Source organism: Psittacula echo, assembly GCF_963264785.1.
Source record: "Psittacula echo genome assembly, chromosome: 4".
NCBI lineage: Eukaryota > Metazoa > Chordata > Aves > Psittaciformes > Psittacidae > Psittacula > Psittacula echo.
Window position 1 is genome coordinate 3717950 of NC_137738.1, and position 26787 is coordinate 3744736.

At 36.0% G+C, this 26787-nt stretch overlaps 1 protein-coding gene across 1 annotated transcript in view; it reads left to right on the top strand.

The window, feature by feature from the left end:
• The window catches only part of BABAM2 (BRISC and BRCA1 A complex member 2), a gene marked incomplete at its 3' end in the record, with an annotated part of 158877 nt that overhangs the window by 34909 nt on the left and 97181 nt on the right, over positions 1–26787 (top strand). Inside the window, exons 4-5 of the mRNA XM_080616680.1 lie at positions 6817–7011; positions 10885–10959. Of these exons, the coding sequence (XP_080472806.1) occupies positions 6817–7011; positions 10885–10959 (270 nt within the window). The remainder of the gene's footprint in view (positions 1–6816; positions 7012–10884; positions 10960–26787) is intronic.

Below are 26787 nucleotides of genomic sequence, written 5' to 3' on the forward strand. Positions count from 1 at the left end.
GAGTGAAAGACTTGCTGTTTAAATAGGAGCTCTTGAGGCAAAGTGTTAACATTGGGACACAGTGGTCTGTTCTCTGGTCCACCGAGGGTCTGAAGAGTTGGAGCCTGTTCACACTGCCATCAGTTCATGATGAGTAAATCTTTAGATAGAAGATGCACATGCATATGTCTTGTGTTGAAATGAATCTTGTCTTCATGCTTTGTTCTTTTTTCTTGCCACATCTAGTTAAGTATGTATGCCTCTGGTAATAGACTCCCAAGGGGGAAAAATGTTGTGTACTGACATGGAGTAACTAATGATTAGTTCATTGGATTCCCTATCTGAGGAATTATACGTGCTGAGGGAATTAAGAAATTCCTTCTTGGAACAGATAAAGGTACCATCTGCTTTCCAAGAGAGGTGTGCTGGGAGGTCTGGAAAGGAGCAAAACTTGCTCTAATCCCTTAGCAAAGTAGGACAAGAAATTCTTCTGTGTGCCAAGTCTTTGGGAGATTAATTAGATAGCATTGTACTCTCTCTCTTTGACAGTAGGCAGTTTTAGCTTTTAAGGGTCTGATTAATCCATAAGAGATCTCTGTGGGAGAAACAGGCCGACTTTTTTCAGGAAGAGTACACAAATTAAAAATGCTCTCCTGGGCTTAGCGTCACAGTTTCTGCATCTCCAGAGCACCCTTAACAAAGATCAGCTCTATCTTAACTGCTCCTACAGCAGGGCATAGGAGTAATCTGTAACTTTTGGAAGTTTAGTTTGCTCCTTTTTGCCTCTCCTTTTTGAGAGAAAGTGATGCACGTATGCTAGGTGAATATGGAAGAGTGTCTTCCATGTGTCAGATTTGCTGGGGTTTATTTTAGAGTTGCTTTTGGTATGGGATCATCAATCAAGAATCACACTGTGTGTCCAGTGGAAGAAAAGAGGGAAGATAATTATATACAAAATATAAGGTGCTTTTCCAAAAGCAGAATTAATTTCTTAATATGTTGTTTTCCTGCTCTGTATTTTCACGCTAATTGAAGGCCTTCAGGTATTTGAGATTAGAGGTAAGCGTTTATAAGCTGCTGTAATTTCTGCATCCAGTTTTCACAGCCCCTCTCTAAAACTTAAAAAATAAAGTAAATTTTGACTATCCCAAGCTTTGCTTTATGCAAAGCTTTTAATATTTTTTTTTTATATCTTTTTAATATCTTTAATAACTTTTTATCTGTTATACACAAGAGCTAGTAGAGCACACAAGGTCTGCAAGCTTTTTGGTTGTATTTACCGTGACAGAAGTGCTCCTGAGTTGAACTGTTTTTATGAAATGTTAAGTTTTGATGTTTGCTTGTGCCCAAAAATGATCATTTTCAGCAGATTACTCCAGAAAGTTGTTCCAGTGGTGCTTTGGGGGAGGGGGATTTGAAGAACCTGTGAAAATAAGATGACAAGTAGATGGCATGTAGGTTTACAGTGATTGATTTGAAGCTGCAGCCTGTAGGATGTTTAAGTGCTGGCTGCTAAGAAACTGAAGCCTTTGAAGTTGTTCTAACACTCCAGCCCTGCAAATACTGTGAAAAATATCTGTTGATGGAAAGATGTGAGCATATGGCAGATAATTATCCTGTGCCTTTCTCTGTGAGCAATTCCCCCATGGTGGCCCATGAAGACTATAGCAACACAGGGACTGAAACCAGGTATCCCGGTTTCTAGGCTAATGCTGTACCCCACTGGACCTCTATGTATCTCTTCTGTATTTATGCGGAGCTTAAGTGCTGGTATCACAGAGTGATCTTTCTTCTTTCAGGTAGAAACTTCCTTTGGTACTGATTTTAAGCCACTGCAGAGTGCAAGTTGCGTGCATGTAGGGTGCAGAGATACAAACAAAATGCAAATCTGTACTTGCATTATTCTTTATGATAATTCTGGATGAAAGATCTGTAGAGATGCCTTACCACTGTTACGGGCTTGGGAGGTTTTGTTTACCGATTTCTTTCTTGTGGAAGTTAATTTCTTGCTTAGAAATATAAAAGTACACTAACTTAAAATAAGATCTTGGTGTTGTTTCCTGTAGTATAGCCAGGAAAAACAGTTACAATCTGTCTTCTTTAAAATCACATTCCTGGAAGATATTCTGGCAACCTGGATATTTAAACACATTTTCAAAGAAAAACAACTTCAGATCAATTAGAAATTATTGCATTTTCTTTCTGATAGCATGGAATTATACTTCACTGCAGACATTGCCTGGAGTTACGAAATAAGCAATAACCTGTGAAGGAGGCTATGAATTAGCTGCTCATGGAACACGAGGTGCATTATGTTCTAAAAAAGGAGGAATAGGTAATCACAGACACTGAGTAGTTCGCATAGGTTCTCAGCTAGATTTTTGGAAGGATAAAGGAAAGATTGCAAAGCACAAAATGTTCCAGAACAAAATTTAAATGTGGTTTCTTTGCCAAACGTTGACTAGTATGGCTACTTTGGAAAGCTGAAGTCTGCATGGTTTTGGTAGTGGGCCTGAGAGGCTGCTTTGGAGGAGGGGGGGAGAGTTCGCTTGCCTCACCTCTAAGATCTCACTGAAATTGATACTGTCTGCCTGCAAATTTTCTTTGTCTCATCTTGAAATCCAGTTGGTGTCACTGCTAATCATTTAAATGAGTTACTGTTGAAATGGCTTCATTTTCGCCCTGTGGGTGGCCTTATAATATCCTTGCCTCTTTATACACGCTTTTAAGTGTATTCGTTTTCTAAGAACCTTGATTGTGTCTTATGGCCTAAAACCCTTTCCCAGTCTAACTGCTTACTTGCTATGGAACCAACTCCCGTCAGGAGACAAGATCGAAAGCCAGAGAAATAGAAGATTGACTTTGCACTCCAACAAAATCTATGGGGTTATACTTCTTAGTGCAACTCTTTGGTTAGCTTGTTTAAATTGATATCTCGCAGATCTTCAGACCAGATCTCCTGAATCACTTTGTATCTTTCTAGTGTAGACATACTTTAAGGGATGCCTACTGTCGACTAGGTTTTGTATAATAACTGAATATTGTTTTTATATTGCCACACAGTGTGAGATGGAGGGCAGAGTTAGTGGACATACATGATATTGGTTAATTGCTCTAAGGTCTACAGTTTTCATTTTCTCAAAGACCTTATCCTGATTCCTCAAAGACCTAACCTAGATCAATAAAGAAAAAAGTTAGCAATTGCCAGGGAAGCTTCCTCCACAAAAGAATATTCAGCTTCCTTATGTTGAATTGCTTACTCACAGGTAGGTAAATAATTATTGGCCATCTTCTGTATGACAGTAGCTACAACTTGTGGGCATCAGTGCTTTGTCCTATGGAAGTTCTTGTTCCATTACATTTTTAATTCATTCCTTAATGGGGAAAATGGGGATTAGCTGGTCGTCATTGATGACATTACCGGGTTTTTGTAATGCAAGAAAATACATAGTCATCTTGTGATGCTACTAAACTGTACAATATATAATTTATATATATATATATATACACACATACCAAAATACATAGTCATCTTCTGATGCAGTACGACCAAGCCAAAAGCCAATTAAAAGCTTGAAATTAAGGTCTGAAGATCCTAGTTTTTTGGAATTATGGAAAGACATGAGAGCAGTGTCTAGACAGAAGAGAACTGTTTAACTGAGCCTCCATGCATGTGCTCAGAAATGACAGGTATGTTCTATGATAAGCTAAAAAAATGATAATATTAAAAATGCTCATAACCAATCTGAGATGTGGATATAAGCCTTCTTATGAGACAAGCATGAGTGCAGATCTAGTTGAAGATGCACATTCTGAGTTGATTCATACTTGTATATTGTTATACAGTGGGCCACTTTCAGTCTAGCTGGCTAACTTACGAGAAACTTGGAGAGTTTGCACTGCAGAGTTCACTTAAAGATATCTATTGGCAAACAAGACAAGGAATTGGATCCAACTCTGTATTTCTTTATTTTAAATGCTTTAGTGATTGTTCTGTAAAATTTGATCAACTCTCTGGAAAGTCTGCAGAAATCTCATTTCAAATTAGAAAAGATTTATTGAGTGAAATACCTAACATAAAACCCCAGTCAGTATAGTCATTTTGTAATATAAAATTCATTTCAGTTGGAATTTTATAGTAATTTCAGATAAAAAAAACCCTGTCTTTTTGGCATGCATGACATTCTGGTACAATGATGTGAATGTATAAATTTTGTCAGCAACAGAATTGAAGGTCATATTGAGAAGAGCAGAAGGAGATTTTGACAGAAGCCACAGAAAGCAACAAGTCTTTTGCTGTGTACATATTTGCTGGTTATTTCTTTAATTAGATTTTTCATACCTGCCAGGCTTCAGCAGTCTGGCTGCAGAAAATGAGATTATGTTTGTTCCAGGGTTTTTCTGAAACCTCATAATTTTGAAGTTGCATTCAGAGCATAATTCTTGCTCAAGATTTGAGTTTTGTGGCAAAACTTGGATCCGTGGAGCACAGAAATACTGGAAGCTCACTTTGTTCTTCTAATGTTTAGAGTGTTTTAAAATACTATTTCTTTAAAAGGCTGCATTGGCTAGGGTTGGAATACAGCCTTCAGGCAAGCAATCAGAACATAAGCACACAGGCTACCTTCTTTTCGCTTCAAAGCCTTTAGTTTAAGATTTTGCTGAATATAATGCTGCATGGCTAAATAAAATTTTATTTAGAAGATCTTTTATCTCTAAAGAAGGAGTTCAGCTTACTCTTGCAGAGTCACTACTCATTGACTGAAGCGGCAAATCCTTGTGTGTTCTCAGAAGAATCATTATAATGCTGAAATTGTAGCGATTAAGGCATTCTGCAAGAGATCACATCAAATTCTGCTTTACTTAGGTTTCAGCAGTGTATGTTACAGATAGTTGCTTACTTTGTCTTTGATTTTAAAAATAGAAGAAAGATAAAAGAAGGTACAGTTTGGAGAACCATGTAACATGTGTTTTGGCATACTATTGAAATTGGATCACAATAAAATGGTTTTAAAGTATTTTCAGGTGAATAAATCTAATGACGAGGGCAAATAAGCAACACTTACATATGTAATAATTTTGTCATACATAAATGTCATTGTATTCAGAAGGGTTTGTGTTAAAATTTAGAAGATTTGATCTTCTGAAAAGAACAGCACTTCTGCAAAGTTAACAAAATGGGCAGAAATGTGATGGCTAGCTGCCAGACAAGAAGCACTACAGTAATATAATTCAAAAGTTTAAAATTAATGTTTATTTAAATGAGAATTTGTGTTACAGAAAATTTGTTTAACCATTGTATAGTTACTCTTTCATCAGTGAGAATCTGTTGTAATTGATGTATGCACTGGGTGGGTAGTTGAGTTTTTCTCCGGGTGATTTGTTTTTATAACCAGTTTGTACTTGGTTTGAATCTTTATTTAGTGGATGAAAGGTATTTAGTGAGGATCCTAGAGTCAAATAATACATTTTAATTCGTGTAGCTTTAAGGCAATACGGCATAAAGACGGTTTTCATGCAGTGTTCTTGAATTCTTTGAAGAGAGCAGTACTCTCGCTCCATGCTGGACAGATGACAATGGATTTCCTCTTGCTCAGTTCTTTTTTTTTGTTCTGTAGTGTAATGTTATTTAAAAAACAAAAGGTTTGGTTGCATTTAGGTCAGTTATTAAAATATTTCTGGTCATTTCCTTTGACAGAACATTTCTATTGTGTTATACCAATGACATTAGGAGGAAAGGTTATTCCCACTTGTCTGGCTGATATCAATACATACTGGCATATTACATCCTCTGGCTTTCTGGAAATGCTTTATTTCAGCAGCAGCTTGGGAACAGGAAATCTAAGGTTATACGCTGTCTGGTTTTAGACTGCATGATACAAAATGTGTTTCCTAGAAGACGCTGTCTACCTGACAAATTTTGTAGAATTGGATAAGCTTGAATGGGTCAAGTTGGGATTAGATTTTTATGAGCTGTAGATGCAGACAAGGTAAAACAAGGCTTTTAGTCTCTTGGTAGTATGTATTTGAGGAACTTAGATGAATCGCATTAGTATCTCAGCCATTCAACAATTACTCCAGAATGTAGTTTACTTTTTAAGATATGAAAGTGATAATATTCTCATTTTATGAGTGTTCTTACTGTCTAGAAGGGAAAAAAAACCAACCCCAAACCAGTGCTTCTACTTCAAACCATCATCAAATGTAAAGTCATTGTGGTAGCTTCTATGGACAGAGGTTTAAGGAGTACGGTTTATTTCTGTAATCATTGAACTGTTCATTCACCCATGTAAAACAAAGCGCAGTGTGATCAGCGGTTATGTCTTCTTGTGTTTTCTAAGCTGAGCCTGTCAGTCTTGGGTGAGTCTGTAAATTATGTAAATATCAGGTCCTTTTCAAATCTGTACTCAGAGGCAAGTGTTCCCTTCAGTGCTCCTTCCACATTCTAAGATCATAAGTTTTTCTTTTTAGCAAAGCAAGAGCAATGTCTGTGTTTCTGAAGAATGGGAGCACCACCTTCCAGAACTCTTGTTTCCCCCAACCATTTTCACGGGGCAGAAATGTTTTTCATCGTAATCACAGAAACGAGTGATGAGTAGAAAGTTAATGCAGCACTGCCAGCCATAGTCATTCAAAAATCATGAATTGTGTTCCTGAAAGTCATGACCTGGTTTTCTTCCAAAGCATGATAATAGACTTTGCATTTAATATTATGGTTTAGCTTTATCACAAAGCTTCCATGTGTATACATGCCCTTAGTATCAGTATGGAAGGGGGAGTGCTTGTCTTTCTGTTGGTGTAGACAATTTTGGTCTCTGTTCTTTTCTAATTCAACAGAATTTAGCTTCTTGGAATCCTTCAAACCCTGAATGTCTCCTCCTTGTTGTGAAAGAGCTTGTGCAGCAGTATCACCAATTTCAGTGCAGCCGATTACGTGAGAGCTCTCGTCTCATGTTCGAATATCAGACTTTACTTGAAGAGCCCCAGTATGGAGAAAACATGGAAATCTATGCTGGCAAGAAAAACAACTGGGTAAGCTATTAATATTTCTGCCAAAGTGCTTTTAGTGACACTTTCATTTTAATAAATATAGCTCTTATCTTGCTAAACTGGAGTTGTTTCTGTGAATCTCCATGCCTTGTTTCAAATGGAGAAAACTTCTATTTGACTTCAGCTCACTTTCTGTTTTCCTCTTTTGTACTTTGTTGTTATTCCACTACCTTGGTTGAAACAGATTTCCAGGTGAGTAACTGTTTAATCAACCTGGTGTTAGTTCATCTGAGTTATAGATGAAAACTATGAGAACTGTTGAACAGCCTGTGCAGTATTTACAGGGCACAGTGTAGTGTTATTTGGAAGTTTGAGTTACCTCTGAAGAGTTGAGAGGCAGAATAACAGTGTTTGTTATTCTGTATGTATGTTGCCCTGTCCTAATCAGCCTGCTTAGGGGTAGGATGTATTAGGGTGTGATGGCATATTACAATTGAGTTGCTGCAGCTGCCCGTGTCCCTCTGGCATTTGTTTAACCTGAGATGAGTTGTTCAGGAACCTAAACTGGAGAGGAAAAAACCCCCAAACACCTAAATTTCTGCAGAAGGACAGTAGGAGGTGACATGGGGTTAGAGCAGTGACCTTGTAGGGCCATGTCTTCATACAACAGTTAGACATTAAATGGGCTTATCTGTTTCCTGAAGTTGTATCCTTAGCCTTAGGAAATGTTCTGTGCTGCATAGAAGTGCTCCATGTATACCATCTTATCCTCCTAAAATGAGGCTATTGGCAGTGTAGACATTTTGGTTTGTGGATGTTTTATTTTTTTTAGCTTTTTTAAATGGATCTCTGCCACAGATAAGCTTTACGAAAATCAGGTTTTTTGCATTGATAATATATATTTATCATGGGAATTTTGGAGTCAGATGTATCAGGAAATACCTAATTGTGTTTATGCTGAACACATCCCCCTCTTACTTTCATCACTAGCATACTCTCAGGATATACTGGCCTTCAGAAGCAGCATCTTCTGAAATAGATGCAGTCTGAAAACCGATGAAAATTCAGCATTCCTGTTATCAGGGCCTAAAATTCAGCTTTATGTCACTTTAATCATCCTTAAGTTACAGGTGACACAACGATGTTTACAACTCTCAGTACTGTTTTTCTTTTCTTAGACAAGTCACATAGGCTTTTTATTTTAAGCCAAGTAAAATTTTCTTTATCAGAGAATTTCAGATTTCTTATGTTCATAGATCAGAATATTTCATTTAATTTGTTCGTAAATGTTGTTCTCTATAGCTCCCATCACAAACAACTTGCCACATCTGTAAATATCATCACAGTGATTTATTGAAATGCAGAAGACTTCCTGAACTGTATTGAGATTTTGTCACAGTTTTTGGCAGCTGTCAAAATTCTACTCAAGGCTGTGGAAAACCATGGGTGTTTTCCTTTTTTTTTTTCAATAGGAAAACAGTATCTACTTGAGTCTTTTAAGTCTTTCCTCAGTCTTTGTTCTGTGACTAAATAAACAATTTATTTTTTTTCACATTTGAAATGCTGTCTTAGTTAAAAATATTCCCACAAAATAAATCTTAAATACATTTTGGGATAAATCCTTTAAATCACTGCAGACCTATTTGAGGTTTCTGTAGCGTATGCTTTGTTTTCAAAGTTTATATTCTCTACCAAGGAAAGACTGAGAGCCTTGTTTGGAGATTCTATGAACCTGGTATATACATGACAGAGACTTGTTTATGAGTGTCCTAAACCTCAAAACTATGAAACTAACTTGGGTTCTTTTTCCTGTCCTTTACAACTGTTTTGTTAGTCTTGATTATCAGGGCAACAGGAGCGTTTATGTGAAAAACGAGATAAACTGCATGTTATCTCCTTTTCCTGGAAGTCATTGAAATTCATGTTATTGCCATCTCTCAGGGATCAATAGTAGCTCAGCAGACCCATGATATTGTTATCTGTGAGTGAACCTTGCACAGTGTTATGAAAGCAATCATTATAAGTGCATGAGTTAAAAAGCTTTGAAGAGGAGGCCTCAATTCAGTGCTGTGTCCCAAAATGGAACAGAAATTTTCTCTTATGCATTTATTCCAGAATCTCAAATTTTGTGAAGTGTCTCCAAGATGTATGACAAATAGACTAACCATGATCTTAATGTCCTTTCCAACCCTAATTTTCTATGATTCTATGATTATCTAGCTCAGCAGCTTCATGTTGGCAGAGAACTGACTGATACAGATACCCGTTAACTCTGTAATCTCTCAGTCCTGTGGCCAAAAATTCATTTGACTCTACCTGATGGCTGTGACCAGGTGGTTGGATTTGGGTAGGCGAGTACCATGGACAGGGACTGCTCCCTGCCCCTCCAGAACACTTTGGGAAGTAATGTTCTGCAGAATAATCATGGTTGAATGACACAAAGATCTAGTCTATGAGTCCTTATTTACTCCCATGTCTTGGAGCAGCTAATGTTTTGATCAGAGGCTATTCATCTGGTCAGTGGCAATCCCTGTTCATCAGACTTGGTATTTTATCAGAAATAACTTTCTGGATTTTATGGCCAATGTCCTGCGGCACTTTTTGGGAGCTAAATCGAGACAAGAAGAACTGTCTATAATCTCAATTTCGCTCTGAATAAAAAACAAGTGCCCTGACTGTCATCAGAGCAGTCTTTGTGTTATACATGCACAAGAAGGCGATGATTTTTCTGCATGCATAAATAATACAGCATCAGAAAGTTGGCGTCTATCCTCACAAGTAGTATCATCAGGAAAAGTGTGGCTTTAATATATGTTCACTTTTTTTGCATAGCTCATACGTTCAGGAAACAGTGCAGTAGTACGTATGTGTTACTGTGGGAGAACGGATGCTGCATATTCATACACCTTTAATTTGTCCCCTTGCCTGTTAAAATGAAGTACTGTGTTTTAAAAATTGTATGTCATCATGTAACTAAGTAAGGGGTATGTGCAAAAACAGGGCAGTGTGAAAACTGAAAACAAGTTTTGCTACCTTGTGTCAAGATATCCCAGTTTTCTATACTTAACTATGCAGTTAATGTTTAATGCTTTTTGTACAGCTAATTCAACATGACAGATGTAACTGCTACATGGCTATTTTATTGAATTAAAAAATAGAGATGAACAAAAAATTAATATAGAGGAAATCAGGCATTCGTTTTTCAAAAAGAGCCGACTTCATTGCTTCATAACCAGGTGGACAAAGTCTGGTTTTCGGGAAGTGTATGTAACAGAAAGGAAATCCTTTCCACTTCCTTTGCATACGCTTTATGCATAAATAAAGAGCAATGTGTAGGGGACGCTTGGCAAATTCTTAGTAAACTGTTGTCTAGGTGTTAAGAGTCACATAATTCTGAAAAATAAAACTTGCTACTTCAGTTCTTTCCTCTGTGTTTATTCAGAGGACGCTTGTGGTACAGTGTCACATTAGTCATTCCAAATTCACTTGGGAAGATGCCTCTCTCTCATGTATATGCTCTTTTAAATTTGTCAGGTTTTTAGCTTTGTTTTCAGACTGTTTGCATGTCTTGCCAGGCCTTTGTCCGGAAATGAGTACAGCCAAGACAGGTCTCTATTTAGGGCCTAACAAACTATAGTCTGATTTTTTTCATGCACATTGTTGTATTCTGACTACTTTTTGATGTTGACTTACTGGCAATGATGTTTTATGGTTTTTAAGGTGTTTTCTCATAACATCTGTGAAATCTGTATTTTCTACCTTTTCAGTAATTCCAGTAAGAATTGTTCTAAATCTAAACCCTTCTGCTTGGTGTGAGCGCTCACGTTTTTCTAGTTAATATTTCATACTCGGAACATTCAGTTTGTGGTTCTGTCTTAGACACCACGTCTCATTAGTGTTACCTTTTTTCCACAGACTGGAGAATTCTCGGCTCGCTTCCTCTTGAAGTTGCCTGTAGATTTCAGTAACATTCCTACATACCTGCTCAAGGTAAAGTTAATGTCTAAGTTGAAAGTATTTGTGAGAGAGTATGAATTCTGGAAATGTTCTTAGTAAGAATTGTGAATTTCCTGCCCTCCTCCTTTCCAAGTCTTTGAAAGTTCACCATTTCTAAACCTGATCGGTTTATGTTTTAGAAAGGTGATGTTAGGACATACTGGTTTTTCGCATGCCGTTTTACCAGGTAGGAGATATACACCTATCACTCTAAAGGACCTTGCAGGATTTGGGTTGTTGTAGGAGACGCTGTGCAATGCAAATATTCTGGGTTTTTAGACAATATTGTAAGTAGCAAACTCTTGACTATATCCAAGGTATTATCTTGGGGAGCAAATTTAAATATTTACAGGTAAACTGTTTTATATTAGTCTATGGAATTTCATGTTATGTAAGTGTTGGGTTTTTTTTAATGAGCAGTCCCAATTGTACCAGTAGTCTCAACAGTAGAAGCAGAAAAGCAAACTAAACCCACCGTTTGTTAACCAGAAATGAAAGCAAATACTGATGAGGGTTTTGAAGTTTACTTTGTTTCTGAACACTGATTTGATCAGATACTTTAGAAAGTAGGACTACAGAATACTGAGTTGGAAAAAAGTATTTTTTACTGAAAAAAAACCCCAAACCCCAAAACCAAACCCAAAACAGACAAACAAAAAACCCCAAAACAAACTTCTGACAAACTACCAACATGGAATAATTTGAAATGAGTGGTCTTCACAGCAGGGGAGCAGTCATTCTTTCAAGCCATTGCTGTGGAAGCCCATTGTGAAATCAGGGTTACTATGTTCAGAGAAGCAGTGGAAGATCTGGGTTGTCACTGTTATTACTATCAGAATGAAATGCTGAACTTCTACTGCAGACAAGGTTTGAGTTACCCAATGTTACCAACACCCATCTTTCCTTTAAACTGCGTGTCTGCTTCTTAATCATCTTTTTACTTTCAAATATTTGGGAAGAACAGCTACTTAATGTTGGGTAACTAATATGTTAAGGTGAAAATGGCAGTGTGGATCCCATTACCTCCTCTTCATCTTATTGTTATAACAGTCTTCAACTATTGTTAGATCACAATTGCAGTTTCTTCAAATAAGATGTCTCAAGCTAAGAACCATGGAAAAAAAAGGCAGGCACAACTATAATCTAACTGAAATTTTTGGTTGTAGTCTGAGATCGGTATCCTGTGATCTCTTTACTTTCTGTAGACTGTTTGCTGTTTGAGTAATGAGCTGCTCCTAACTTTCCCCAAAACATCCAGATATTTTCAGTTTGTTCTGTGTTCATGGTAGCACTCCTTATCCCAGCTGTGTCTTTAATCAGGACTTTTCTCTTCTCATGTGATGGGAATGTTTTCAGTCAGATATAAGATGGTTGGCAAAGGCCTTTTCAGGAAGGGTGCTGTTGAGAAGCAGGGTGCACCAGCAGCTCACCTGGACTGCAGGATAGCAATGATTTGCTTCTGAAAGACTCTGGTAAAAAGAAGACTGAGAACATCTAATGCAAACTATGGAGTTCTGGCAAGAGCAGACAGCAAGTGCCTTATTTTCAGGGAACATTTTTAAATTGGTTGGGAAGTTCAGGACAAGTACATACCCACTATGCTTAACAGCTTCAGTCACAGGACTGTCTTATACCTCTGTTTAGTCTCTGGGGAAACTGTGTAACTTGGAGGTTGGAAGGTGGTGTATGAATTCATATAGCATGTAAGAGCCCTGTGATAGAAACAGATGCTACTTTTGATTCTGAAAAGTAACATTTTAATGCATGACAGCATACTCCTCTTTAATGTAATGCAATGTTCACTGAATGTCTTCCTCCTTCTCTAAACAAGGTTGGCATACTGCTGATAAATGATCAGTGCTCCACAACTGCTTCATGGAGCGTTGTTCACCCTGAGTACGGAATGATTCATTAATCTGAAGGAAAATGTGTATTTATTTTGCATGCATATGTAGATGGTATGATGTGAAGAGGCATGCACAGAACGTAGCAAAATCAGTTTCCCAGACTTTCTTTATTTTCACATTTCTAAAACCTCAATGTCTAAGATTTGGGGTTTAAAATGAATGGGTTTTTTTGTATATAACAGCCTTATAACAGCTGATCCTTCTTGATGGGCAATGTACTGATGAAATCCTGAGGTTTCTTACACAGGCTTCTACTAGACAAGCAGGTATATTAACTGTCTGTGGTAGGAGAGTGATATGTAGTCTGAATGAGTATCCACAGGAGAAGAAATATTGTTTTATTCCAGTAGTGTTTGATGACAACAGAAGAATGGTTTGACTCAGGCTCCAGCATGAATTATGACAGTGTGTGTTCTGCAGCAGGCATGGATCTTTTACCCCTGCTGCATTTAGCTCCTTGTATTCTGACATTATCAGCCATACAAATGTCATCTCTTAAGACAGCAATATAAAGGCAGGTAGAGTTGGAACTACTCTATTGTGGCTGAAATAATTATTCTCTGACTAGTCCAAATTTATAAAGCTATTAAAAAAAACTAAGCTATGTCTTTATATTTTTTTTCTGATGAGACTTTTGACATAAATAGATCTTTGATTTGTTGCAATAAAATAGGAGTTGATTTTCCATCATGCCTGCCAGTTGGCTTCAGTGCTACCTGCTGGATTATGGTACATGATAGAACATCTATTGATTGATGCAGTGGAAATAATTGTTAATATATTACCCTGAAAGGTGGAGGAGTAGTCAGTAATAGATGGCTGTTAGTGTATTAACAGCTTAATGTTTAACTGCAGAATTTAATGTGTTTGAATTGTGTTCTAGTCTGTAGCCAGCCTTACAGCTTCTCTGTAATAATTTGCAAAGTTCAAACCTGTGTTATACTTTCTCTGCTATCTTCTTTTTTGATGTTTAATTAATACTACTTGTATTAAAATCTGATGAAATATTTAAAGACCATCATTTTTGCCTCATCAATTACTCCCAGTACCCCAATGATCTGTAACTCTCTTCTGAAATTTTTATTGATGGCAGTAGGTAAACAGAAGTGTGGCTGGAAAGCCTTGTGTAGTTTGCCAATATTCAGGTTTAAGGACGTAAGCTGTCAGGACGGTCTGTAAGTGTTACAAAATCTTTGGAGTTGTTGAGAATACACTCCAGAATCAGATCATCTTACTCTGTCGAATTTGTACTGATGGTGGTGAGAGTATTCTTCTTTCCCTATAAAGAATAACGATTTAAGGCATTGGATGAGTTGGGTTTTTATACTGGAGGGGCAGATTTAACCAGGTCATTTTAATGGTATTCACTGTACTAAATTTAAAATTCAGTGCAAGTGTATGCATGTTAAGGAAAATAGCTGAGCACGTAAAGAAGAGCAAGAATGATTAAAAGAGCAATGCATAACACACTGTCTCTTCCTCTGAATTCTGAAGTTCTAGTAAAAGTTCTTCAGTTCTGCGTTTGGAAACGTAATACCACCTGCAGCAGATAAATCTTTTTTCCTAAGTATTCTTGGCACATTGCTTCACACTTGCAAGAAAAAGCATCATTCTTTCTTTTCCAAGCTTAAGAACTGTTCAGAAAGAAAATGTTGATTTACACTGAAAAAACGCATTTGGGAAAAGACACCCTTTCATTATTTTTTCTTTTACAGAGGTATACTTTAATAAAAAGGTTTTGAATTTAATGTAGACCTTTTTAACCACTTCTGCATTGTTTTCTAGTGCGAATTATATCCATTAAATTTTAATTCTTGAAATAACTGCAGAATCAAGCTGGTGATTCAAACTACTTCAAGGTTCATTACTGGTAGGCCTTTCATTAAGGTTCTCTTACTGCCAAAAATGGAGCTTCGGCTTGCTCAGGAAAATCCTTATATCTCTATCTGTTTACTATCATGCTTTCCCCTTCCCTTTTTTGAAGTAGGATTTTTAATCACATTATTTTTGGCTTAAATTCTTTTCCGTTGGTTGCAATATTTTTAATTTTTGCCACTATTTCATAAAAGGAAGCTTTCACTGTACATACAGGTTTTGAGAGTCAGTCTCTAGTTCACACTTTACAGGTACTATGTGTGCCACAGCAACAATGGAGCTAATAGACTAAGCATCTAAAATACCTCATCCAAATCTTGTTTCATTCTTTGTGGTTTTGGTCAGCTACAGGACCATGTGTTGTCATAATGATAATTCATTAAAAATCTCCAGCTCAGTACTATACAAATTATACTGGGTTATGTGACTGTAGTATGATGATACAGCATGAGTGAACTTCAGCATATGTTGCCGGTGATGCTGTTGAAAGCAAGACATTTAGGTGTTTTTCTGTTATTTCCATGCAGTTGTGAGGTTTTGGCTAAGAAAGGTGTTCAGTGATTACCACCACCTTCTTGTACGTAATTTTTAAAGTATTCAGTTTCCTTAAATGTCTGCTTGTTGTGCCCTGGTGAATAGCTAGTATCTGGACCAATTTATCTATGATGCTGTGAGCAGCAGGCTTCCAATAATTTTTTGCTATTCAAGAGTAAAGAAAATATAGAAAGCAGACCTAATTGGGTTTTGTAGAAAAAAAGTTTTTTTTAATCTTTAAATCTATTTTTTATGAGTTTTTTTGTGATGACCATTTTATTTAGTGCGTATCTTTTAGAACTGAAACAAATAAGAGACATTGTCTAGACACATTGCCAGGGGCCAAACAGTTGTGTGTAAGACTGTCAGTGGAAAAGGTTTATCAAGTCCAAATTGAAAGATAAGAACATATTTGTGTTTTTCCTTACTGTGATTTCATCATTTGGAAGTCTGTTAAAAGACTTCAGTGCAACCTTTGTTTATGACGTAGACTAAATTCCAAGTACTGTGAAAAGATTGCAGTACTTGTGTGTGTATGAGTAATCAGCTATAGTAGAGAACAAACAGAAGTTAAGTCATAGTATCCAGGGTCAACTGAGATTTATTTTTTTTTTTTTCCCGACCAGTTTCTTTACTATTGTGATTTAGCAGTTTGATTTATTTGACAGCTTAAAGGTTCGTGTTAAATTACTCTAAATACCAAAACACAAACATGCTTGTATAAAAAGTAGTACTTCAGCTGTTTAATTAATAAATATGAGCTAAATACTCTGAAAAAGTACGTTTTCTTTTCCTTTGAAATTCATTTGATTTTGTTTCTAGCTGGCTAACTAAAACCTAATGTGTGCTGTCGTAAGGTCACAAAGTCAATGGCAAGAAGGAATTGGAGTCCAGATCTGACTTGATCCTTTTAGACTACGCTGGACAGCTACATCCCAAAAGAGCATAAAGCATTTTGCACTAGATACTATTTGACTGTTTTACCATAATGTATGTATGTCTTCTGTATTGGGTAGAATGATGGACCTGTACATCACATGAACCTTATTGTGTCTATGGTGCCAGCTGTCATTTTACCTTCTTTACAAATAGGAAGACTGCCAATTTATAAGGCTTGTAGGTAATTCTGCAATAATATTTAGTTCTAATAATTCTGAATACTTTGACCATGCTTTTCATAGAGATCTTCTAATACAGTGCTATCAATCTTATGCTACTTAACTTTATGCCTCTGTCACAATGTCTGAACTTCCTGGTTGTGTTCCATAATGTATTCCTGATCTTGAGATGTATTATAGGCATTTGGAGCCAATAGTTTGAGGTTTAAAACTAGACAGAGGTATGATATTCATTATATTACTTATTGTAGCAGCATCAAGTTACTTAAACAGAATATCAGATTGTCAAAGATTGTCTAAGTTTCTTCTGTTAATAGTTCAAATGTAAACTTTATAACATGCAATTAAATGAGCCATTGAGATGTTAGATTAGAAGTGGGTCTGTGCAAGTTAGTACTGGCAGTGGTCGAAACAGAAGTTTGTAGTAGCTGAAGCCAGTAAATTGTATGATCCAGGGGCCATAAAAATAAATAGATCTGTGTGTAAGACATTTATCAAGAAGAGTTGGCATTGATAGTTGTCTCTAAGAAGCTTTCATTTTAGCCTGTGCACAGAAATCTGTGGTTTACTTTTGCTGTCTACTTATTTCATCAAAAAAAGTACTAAATGAATTGCCATCAAGGAAGCGTTCCTCTTCCTCAATATGCTGGCCAGTGTCGGAGTAGCAGCCTGTTGCCAGAAACATGGAAACTCCAAGCAGGGGAGGTGGCATAATGCGTGAGGCCAAAACTAAAGAAAAAACCAAAACCATTTCATGTTATTAAATGCTTCTGGCAGTTTAGGAAGTTGTAGAGTCAGAAAAATAGTGACTCTTGGTGATAAAATATTTAAAACGTAAGATCTGTCAGCTGAAAAAGTTTGGGGATTCAGGTTTGCTATTTATTTTCTTTTAATTTAGCAGGATATTTTAGTTGTCACTGTAGGTAGAAGTGTAAGATCTTAACTTATTCCACTGCATTGTGCTTCTTGGCTAGTCTTACTGCTGCAGTCTCATTATTAATCATACAGGGTTTTGCAGAATAAGTCAGGCCTCTTGCTTTGTTAAAGAATCCACTCATTCTGACACTGGAGAGTTAAGAGTAAAGTGTTACTGCTATAATTTAGTGAAGCTCCAGAAATAGTTACAGAAACTACAGATTGATTAGTTCCTTTCATTATTTTATTCTACTATCTTCTGCCCACAACCCAAGGGCAGCAAAGCACTATAAAAATACAATTTATAATGAGAACATGTTATATTTGAATTTTACAAACTGATCATTTCCCTTCATTCTCAGTGAATTATATTAGTACAACTTTTCCATAACCACATGATTCGTCTGCAGTAGCTAGTCACTAAAACCACATAAAACATGTTAGTGTCAGGAGTACCTTAAGGTCCATATGCTGAAAGCCAAAAGCAGTTTTTTAAAATCAGCTTTTACTGTAATTTATTGGAAGAGTTTGTTAATAAGATCTGTCAACTGGAACAGCTCATTCTGCACAGCTGATGATTTTTATAGGTTATGATCTTCATATGAATCATAATCTCTGATCAACTGTATTTCTGATGACAGTTATCTTATATTCAAACATTTTATTTTCATAATGCAATCGTAAAGGACTGCCACATCTACTGATAAATTAAATCTTAGAACATTTGTCTTGATTTCTGTGAATTTTTCTCTAATTTGATAGAACTAATTTCCTGTTCTGAAATGAGCAGAAATAGGGGGGTTTCCATTAATTTTCTACAAAAAATAATAATAAAAGAAAATTTAAAAAAAATTGAAGAAAAAACGAGTTAAAAAGATCAGCTTTTGAAATTTAAAAGCCTTTTTTGCATCTGGTGGGAATGTTTATAGACAAGTTATGTTGCGTGACTTGGTTCAGATTTACTGCCTTGTTAGGGCTTGTAATTTGTACTATTGCTTTACATTTGCATTCTATGTATTGCATAGGAAGAATGGAATTCAATAGCCATAAAAATAATTGCAGGTTATTACATAATGATGGTGCTTGTTTTATCTTTCGTGGTCCACCCATAGTATATAGGCCAAGCATTGTACAGTGGTCTTAGAGTGGGAAGAGGATCTTGGACCTATTTTTAAAAAACCTTTTCTTTCCTTCTCCATTGCCATTTCTTCTTGAAAGGAAAGATATTTGAGAAGTTGTTGAACATAAAATATGAGTATAGCAAGAATCTGTAATATTCATTAACCAGGAACTACGCATTTGGAAATACAGAAGTACATAAAGCACAATGGTAGGATTTTAAGCAGGATATTTCGGTACTGAGCCCACAACCTCTTTCTACTATTAGGTTTCTTTCTTAGTCTTCAGATCAGGGCTTAAGTCCAGCAGCTCATGTTTTGAGGTTTTAAAGTCAATTTTGTGTACGAAAGTGCCAGTTATTTACTGTTACAGTGATTGCGTTGGTTTAGTGTTTGGGTTTTTTTTTGTTCTGGCTTTCAGATTATTAGATTATATTTATCTTAAGAAATAGTAGTACTAACACGAGTGTACATCTGTATGATGATTTCATATGGTTCTTAGTCATTCTTGTTTGGGTTCTGTTATTTGTGCTGGTAACTTTCTGTTAAATTCACAAAATCCTTTGATGGCTGTCAATCTAAAAGTGGGATTTTTTGTTTGGTTGGGTTTGAAGGAGTGGGTTTTTTTTTATGTACCTGAAAAATAACTGCTCCCTTTTATGTGATTCTTAGGTTTAAAGGTTTGATCAAAAAATACTAAAAAAAGGGAAAAACATTAAAGCTTTACTGTTGAATCAGTTACTCTCAGCAGTAAACATTCTGAGGTTGGATGATCCATCACATTCATTTTTGCTTAATTGATACTGGCAATGTCATTGATCATAATATCACCAAACATACAAAAAAGAAAACATCTAGGCTGTTCTGCTATATTCCCACCATGTTACCAAAAGAATGCCCAGCATTATCTCCATTAATTGCTATTAAATAATGTGCTACTTTTCTATCAAGACTTGTATTTCTATAGTAGCGTCCATTTAGGAAAGTGGTTGCTTGTTTACATAGGGTGTATTTTGGTATTTTCTGTTTTAAAAGTAAACTTTAGATGGAGAAGGGTAAAGGAAAGTCTGCTTTGTCCAGCAGCATCTAAGTGAAAGAAGAAATAAAACTTAGACCTGTTGACTCGCTATTTCTGTTTCAGTGGTTTAAGTGTTCATGCTAGAACTTGTATGTCTTTTATGTGCTGGGACCTGTAATCATTGTAAACAGCACGTCCATGGGAGAGATGGGGCATTGAGGAGGAGCATTAATTTGGCTTCATTTGATGCAGTTAGGTGCAATCCTTAGGTCTTAACAGGTTACTAGTACATCAGAAGTTGGGCATTGGGCAAAAAGATGTCTGTGAGTTAAATGTTGTCTTTCAGTTATGTAATGAGCTGTTTGGAGTGCATATACAATATTGAAGTATACCCACGTAATATAGATAGGAAGTACTTCTGCTGAGGGAAACCAGTGAAATAGTTAAGCTAATAATGCTGCTCCCACTCAGCCATTCTTTGTCATTTTAACATATTTTAAAATATATCTAAACGTGCTTATATATCAAATACTCTGTGTTTTACTTAAAATCTTTTCTGGTCTAGAAAAATGTTAGACAAATATGACTGATGTCTTGACTAAAACTGAAGACTGACTGATGGTATGTAAATAACCAGCTACTCATTTGCAAGAACCCTGAGGACAATGTGATGGTTAAGAAAGAATAAACACGCTCATTCCAAATTATTATTTTTGTTGTTTAGCATTTATAATGTGTGACCTAGATAAAATCGTTAATTCTATCTTATTTCACCTAGGCTCGTGACTTTTTCTAAGTAATAAATCTTACTTAATTTCCATCTTACTTTTGCTAAGTGATTAGATTAGCTCTTGGAATGTAGGTCAAATTATATGCAAGTTACCATTTAGACATTACATATAGGTATTGTCACTTTTTGTCTACATAGGCTAGATGAAAACAGTAGCTGAGCATCTCACAAGTTCTTATTTAGTGTATTGTTCACAGTAGTTGTGACATATGAAAAAACACCAGTTTTTTTTAGACTGGACTAGAAGCATTTAGGGACGAGATGTATATAAACTTTACAGTGGAGTCCTAAACTCAGTAGAGAGCTTGTCCAAGGCTTTAACCAGAAAGGTGTTCTTCCTCTCCCCTCTCTTTCTATAGCATTTGCAATTCATCACAGTTACAATGAGCAGTCGTTCAGATCCAGTACATTTTGTCACATTTTACTTGAAAGAAAAGGAAGTTACTTCTGTCAACAGGGAGAGCTGTATGACTTCAGAGTTGTTGGAGGTTTTTCTTGTAGGCCATTTTTCCAATGATAAAAATTTTTATGTTGTCCCTCCATAACTGTTCTTGGGTGTCTTAAGTGCCTGTTGATTTTAGGTATCATGGACACCCCTTAACATTTGGACAATTACTTGTAAGATGTTACAATGACTCATATAAGTCACTTTTTCCACTGGAAAATCTTATGCCCCAAACTATACAGTTTAAACAACAACAACTCTCTCTAGCATTAAAAAGAATGGTGCCCAGAATTCCAGCAATTGGTCCAAGCAATAAAAAGCATTTGGTTTCCATTTCTGAAAGGAATGTGGTGCTCCCTACATTGCCAGTGACTTCAGTGGCAATAAACTCATTACAAGTACATAATATTTCTCAGGATCAAGTTCTTGTTAATATGTTATAGAGCTCAATGAAATGGAGTATAGCTCTGGCGATGCTTAGCACTTCTATGATACCTTCCTTCCAAAGTTCACAGACCCCAGCTTTGGTCTGCATGAAAGAAAAGCACTGTAAATGTTTCATTTAAAATTAAAAATAAAAAATTAAAAAAAAAAGAAATGCAAATTAATGCCAGCAAGATATGGAGTGCATGAAATCTGGCTTGCTGTCTGCTTGATACCCCTCTCAGAGTGAGAAATACCTAAACTAGGATACAAGTTTAATTTGATATTCTTTACACTGTGCTTCATCTTTGTTTACAAATGGAACATTTAACTTTCTAGGTAGACTGTGGTTCTTTGTATATCCATTTTGGTTTATGCATATTGTGTATTTTGACAGTGTATGTAAAAGGCTATGAAAATGGCAGTAATTTCTTGTCTTTGTTCTGTGTAATTAACCTTGACTGCACAAGAACTAGTGAACAGAAGAGCTATTTGTTTTGCATTAAAAATTCATTTTAACATGGCAACTCAAGCTGCTTTTGCAAGTTTCAATTTTTATTTTTTTTTTAATGTAAAATCAAGAAATGTTGAGACTTTGTTTCAAGATGTGGAAATTAATAGGTGGATACTGGGTAATAGAAAAGCCTTACTTAGAGCAGGCGGTGTATCTGGATTAGTGGCCAGGATTTTTGCAACTTGTTTGCTAGAAATGAAGGGCTGTGGTGCTAATAATACAACACTTCAGGACTGCTGGCTTATGAGCAATCCTAAACCAAAGGACCAGATGAATTCTTCTGGTCTCAATAGCAAACGTTTCGTGAGAAGCTGTGCAATTGAATTTGCAATAAACAAGACTGGCATTTTATGACTGAGTTCTTGCAGCAACAGTTTTACTGTGTGGCAGCAATTTAATAACTAAAATATTCTCCTTTTTTTTTTCTAATGTTTGCCATGTTCCCTGTTCCTTTTTGAAAAGATGTGTGATCAAATTGCAGCCCAGTTTACAGGCCTTCAGGCAATGATAGTATCAGGGTTAGGAGACTATACCTGTTAAAGCAACTTGAAAGCATGTATTATCTTTGACTTATGTGAAGCAACACTGCAGTATGCAGAATTATTTTTCCTTGGCTTCTTATTTATAAATTTTGTGAATATAAGTGGATAAACTTACCCCTCCAAGAAAACTGGTATAGAAAGCTTTATGCCAGTGATACCAAAAGATTATCACTGTTATCAAAAGCTAAGTAACTGTGTAAAGATTAACTTTATATTAATGTAATGTTGCAATAGTAAATAAAAAAGAAAGAGTAGCACTAAAAAGGTAGTTTAATAGCAAAGAACTGAGAGTCATTGGAAGCCTTGTAAGAAAAGATCTATATGAGATTGAAAAAAGTGCAGTCTGTTAGGTTTGGAGGGATGCATTCCCAGGAAATTTGGACAATTATATTAGTAATCTGTATAAGTAGGATGTAAAAAAAAATTGCCATGCAGTTGAGCAAGACAAAGGGTGAGTTTGTACTTAGCAGGACTACTCTTATGGAGCAAGGTGACATGTGTGCAGTTTTCTGGCACACACAGAGGTAGAATTGAAGACTTCAATTAAACCAGCCAGATTTGTGAGCAGTAGAAAAAGTGAAGCGTCGCTTCATACAGGTTTAATCCCTTATCTCCTTGGATCTCTCTGCTATGCCATTATGGTTTTCCCATGTGTCTCACACAACAATTTATGAAATGAAAAGATGAGAAGTGTTTTCACTGGTTGCCCCCCAGTTGCTACCATTTGTAGCAAGCTGAATTTACCTGTTGCAGTATTAGGTGGGGTAATCGGTTGTCTGTCTCCCTGGCTCACTGCTGATCTTCATATGGCTTCTGTGGACTTAATTATTTCTGAGACTAAAAATAGGTTGTTGGAAAGAAGTAGGAGGGCTTAGAGGCGTCTGAAAGTGTGCTCACATATGCACCAAACTTGAAAGCAAACTAAAAGGGAGAGAAATCATTACAATGTGTATACATTAGAATGAAAAAGTTGTTGACACTTCAGTTTTCCATCATCCAAGAAGTTTTAGAACAGTTTTGCTTGAGTGGGATGAATGTCAAGTAGAACGTTTGCACTTGATTAGCACTGAGACATTTGGTTGAATTTGTTTGTAAACTCATTCCTGCAAGCTAATCCTCTATTAGTGTTGTTTAAATCAAATTGGGAATGCCCATGTAAGGGATTTTACTGTTTAAAAATAAATCTTTAGTCAAGAGAACAATGCAGGAAGATTTGTGGTAGGTCAAGGTACAATTGGTATTCTCTTCCACCAAGTTCATCACTGTTGCTGTGAAGAAAATCTCTCCTTTCACATGAGCTAAGAGAATCAATAGTCAGTTTTCAATGTGAAGACTGCTTAACAGCTCATTTAATGTGCCAAATCTGTTTTAGGGTCGGACAGTAAAACCAAGACTGAGTTTGTAGAGAAAGAGGAATAATCTCTGCATTACCATATTAAGACAATTTCGGAAGGTACTATCAATTTTAAGTTATTGACAGCTATAAAAGACACATTAGAGTGTGCTTTTTAAATCTCGGAGAAAGAGTGGAAACAAGTCTTATCTGTTCATCTCTGTTTAATTTTGGTTTCTTTAAAATACAATGAAAAAGATTCTCATTGAGATTAATATTTTGGAAGCTTACTGCATGTAAACTTTTAAAAACACTAGTTGGAAACTTTCACAGTATTGTCTCCAGATACTTGGTTGTTTCTTCTGTGCATGAGTGCGTTCACATCCTTGCAAAACTATTATGGAAAAAGGTATTTGAAAACACTCAGTTTATTATTTTTAAGTAAACAATTGGTTTGGGTCTATTTACTTTTTTTATGTAGCTGTTAGTTGCAAACCAGCTTCTAACACACGGAAAGCTAGACAAACACACAGCAAGGCATTTATCAATGCTGATTGAGAAAGGAATATTCAAAACTTGACAAAAATACCTTGGCAGTGTCCTGTTAAGTAATCATCTGCGAATATATTAATTCCATTCTTTTAATGGCTCCTTTCTTGATTAATCAGTGACCTTATTCTCCTAAGCATATCTGTCAGGACATGTCTTCCTAACAAATCTGTTCAGCCTGGAGCATGTAAAGCATCATCCTCATCTTCAAACTGTGTTAAGTCAAGAAAATATTGTGGTAATGTGGGCATCACTTGTCCAAGAACATTAAGAGCCTTGGTCAGGATCTTTTTAACCATAAAAGGATGTGTGTTATGCTTTCTTGTTTGGTATAAGTTGGAAGGGAGTGGAAAAAAAATACAGAAGGAATTTTTATTACAGAGAAGTATTTCCCTCCAAAGAGTACATGAAGGAATACCGTGTCTGAAAAAAGATTTTGTTGGCAGGGGAAGGAGTAGCCTGAACTACATATTGGTGCTGATAAATGTTTTAGCTGTAGATGAATAATGTATTTAAAATTCAAATTTGTTTAACAGCAGAAACATAAAGTTAGTTTTTAGACACTTCCTTATTTTTTATCTGTGTAAATCTTTCTCTGGGTACTAGGCCAGATTCCTCCCCCCTTATCTAGAGACTGGTACCAATTACAGGTGATTAGAAGCTTACCTGTAAAATGAAGAAAAAGTAAATGAGCTTGGCATTGTGTGTTTCCAGGGATTTGCATATGAAGAGTTTTTCAGAGCAATTCCAGCCTGGTGGTGTGCAAAAGTAATTGTTAGCAAAATGTTTGTGTATTGTTCTTCAGTATGTTTTGTATTTCTTTCGAGAATGATGAAAAAATCCTGGGCATTGATATTATTTATGGTCGGGAAAATGGTACATTTTATTTTATGATTTCACGCTCTTAAAAGAAGTTTAAAAGTAAATAGCTACTTTAATGCTCTTCGGTTTGCATTCCATTTTTAAGAGTATGTTTCCTTTTAAAGTTTAGCAGCATTAATACAATTCTTAGTTTCAAGCTCATCTTTAGTGACCAAAACTGTTGAGCATAATAAGAGGGAAGTATGCTCCCTTTTGTTTCCATGGATGTTATACAGATTGGTATATTACAAATAAGTATGCAACACATGCCACTGACTGTGAAGACTTTGAATGTTTCTGAGATTCTATAAAAACACAAAGCGTACTAATATGTTTAAAGCTTCTGTTGCAGGGGGGATATCAGCATCTTCTCTTTTGGTATCTCACAATGATGAAACTGTGTCTCAACGTGAAGGACTGAGAAGCACAAATTTATTATTCCGCTTTGATTTCCACAGAGGTTCTTACAGAGATTCAGTGTGATGCTGAGAGGACAAGTCACATAATCTCCTGTGTTTTCATACTTCAAATAGGCGAGGGGGAAGGACTGTAAAACTCCTTAGCGCCATACCATTTCACATTGATGCAGTGTTTTGTTTCTTTATTGCAGTCTTAAATTTCTATTACAAATGATTGGTTCTCAGCTATTCCAGTGGTTTAGAAGCATTTATGTGCTGAAAAGGCAGGTAGAAATCTTTTCAGTAGAGGTGTGTGTGTCTAATATGTGCTTGTAACTTCAGAGCAGTGAAAGGATTCCTAAGAGTGTTTTGTTTTTGTTTTGGGTTTTTTTGTATTTATTTTCTGTGAAGGACTGGAGGAATGAGACTAAAGTTTAATTATTTTTGCTGTATTTTTCCTACAGTGTGTTTTGTAGACAGTTACATGTGTTGCAAATATGAGATATAAAATGTAGATTTCAATCAATAAAATAACACCTACGAAGCTATATATTTATAGACAAGTTCACAGTATGGAATGTATATTGCCATATAACTTTTTGGAACAATGATATGGCCACACTGACTTTTCCTTCTCATCTTTTCTTACACTAATACTGGAAATAATAGTACAGTTAATCAGGGTAGCTGGTTATTCAATAATGAGAATCAAGTCACTTGTATGTGGAAACAAGGAATCCTGATATATTCAACTATAATAAAAAGTAGTTGATCTCTAGCTTTAAACCAGTGTTTTGTCTGGAGTGGAGAGCAAGTGTGTACATCATGGTTGGTGGTTTTTCCCTGCTTTGCAAAGAAATATTCATTACACTTCATATTGTGGGAAAGGACTAGCTAGTAGATTCATTTCCCTGTGCTTGTCTTAGAAAAAAAGAAGAGGTTTATGATCCTGGAAAGTGATCAAGGCAAGAAGTATTATGACTCCTGTTATGAAACCAGTTGCATGCAATTTTTTAAAAACAAATATTTCAGATGCTTTTATGGAAAGTCTGCTCTAATGGCCCATTTGGTGGATTTGGGGCCAGTCAAGAGAGAACTGCGTTTTTAATTCCACGAGGTGCATTCTGCCCTCATTGAAGTCAATAGGAACATGATCACAGAACTATATTCATAAACATAGATTTTCAAACCATCTGAAATATGAAGGATAATTATATGGCATTATGTATAAAGGCTTCTTTGTGTTATATGCTTGTTCTGTGTTTCAGAAGGATAAATACATACAAGAATTGTGGGTGTGTCAAAGCAGCAAAACTGGTTCAGACAGGTAAAAGCATTTGAAGTGGTGTCTTTTGCACCATTAATAGTTTAGAGTTTGTCTCAATATTTCTCCATCAATATTATGAATCCTGTTTTCAGGGATTTATTACTCCTATAAAAACATCAGGCTGAAATTTGGTTCATCAAATGAATTACTCTTTC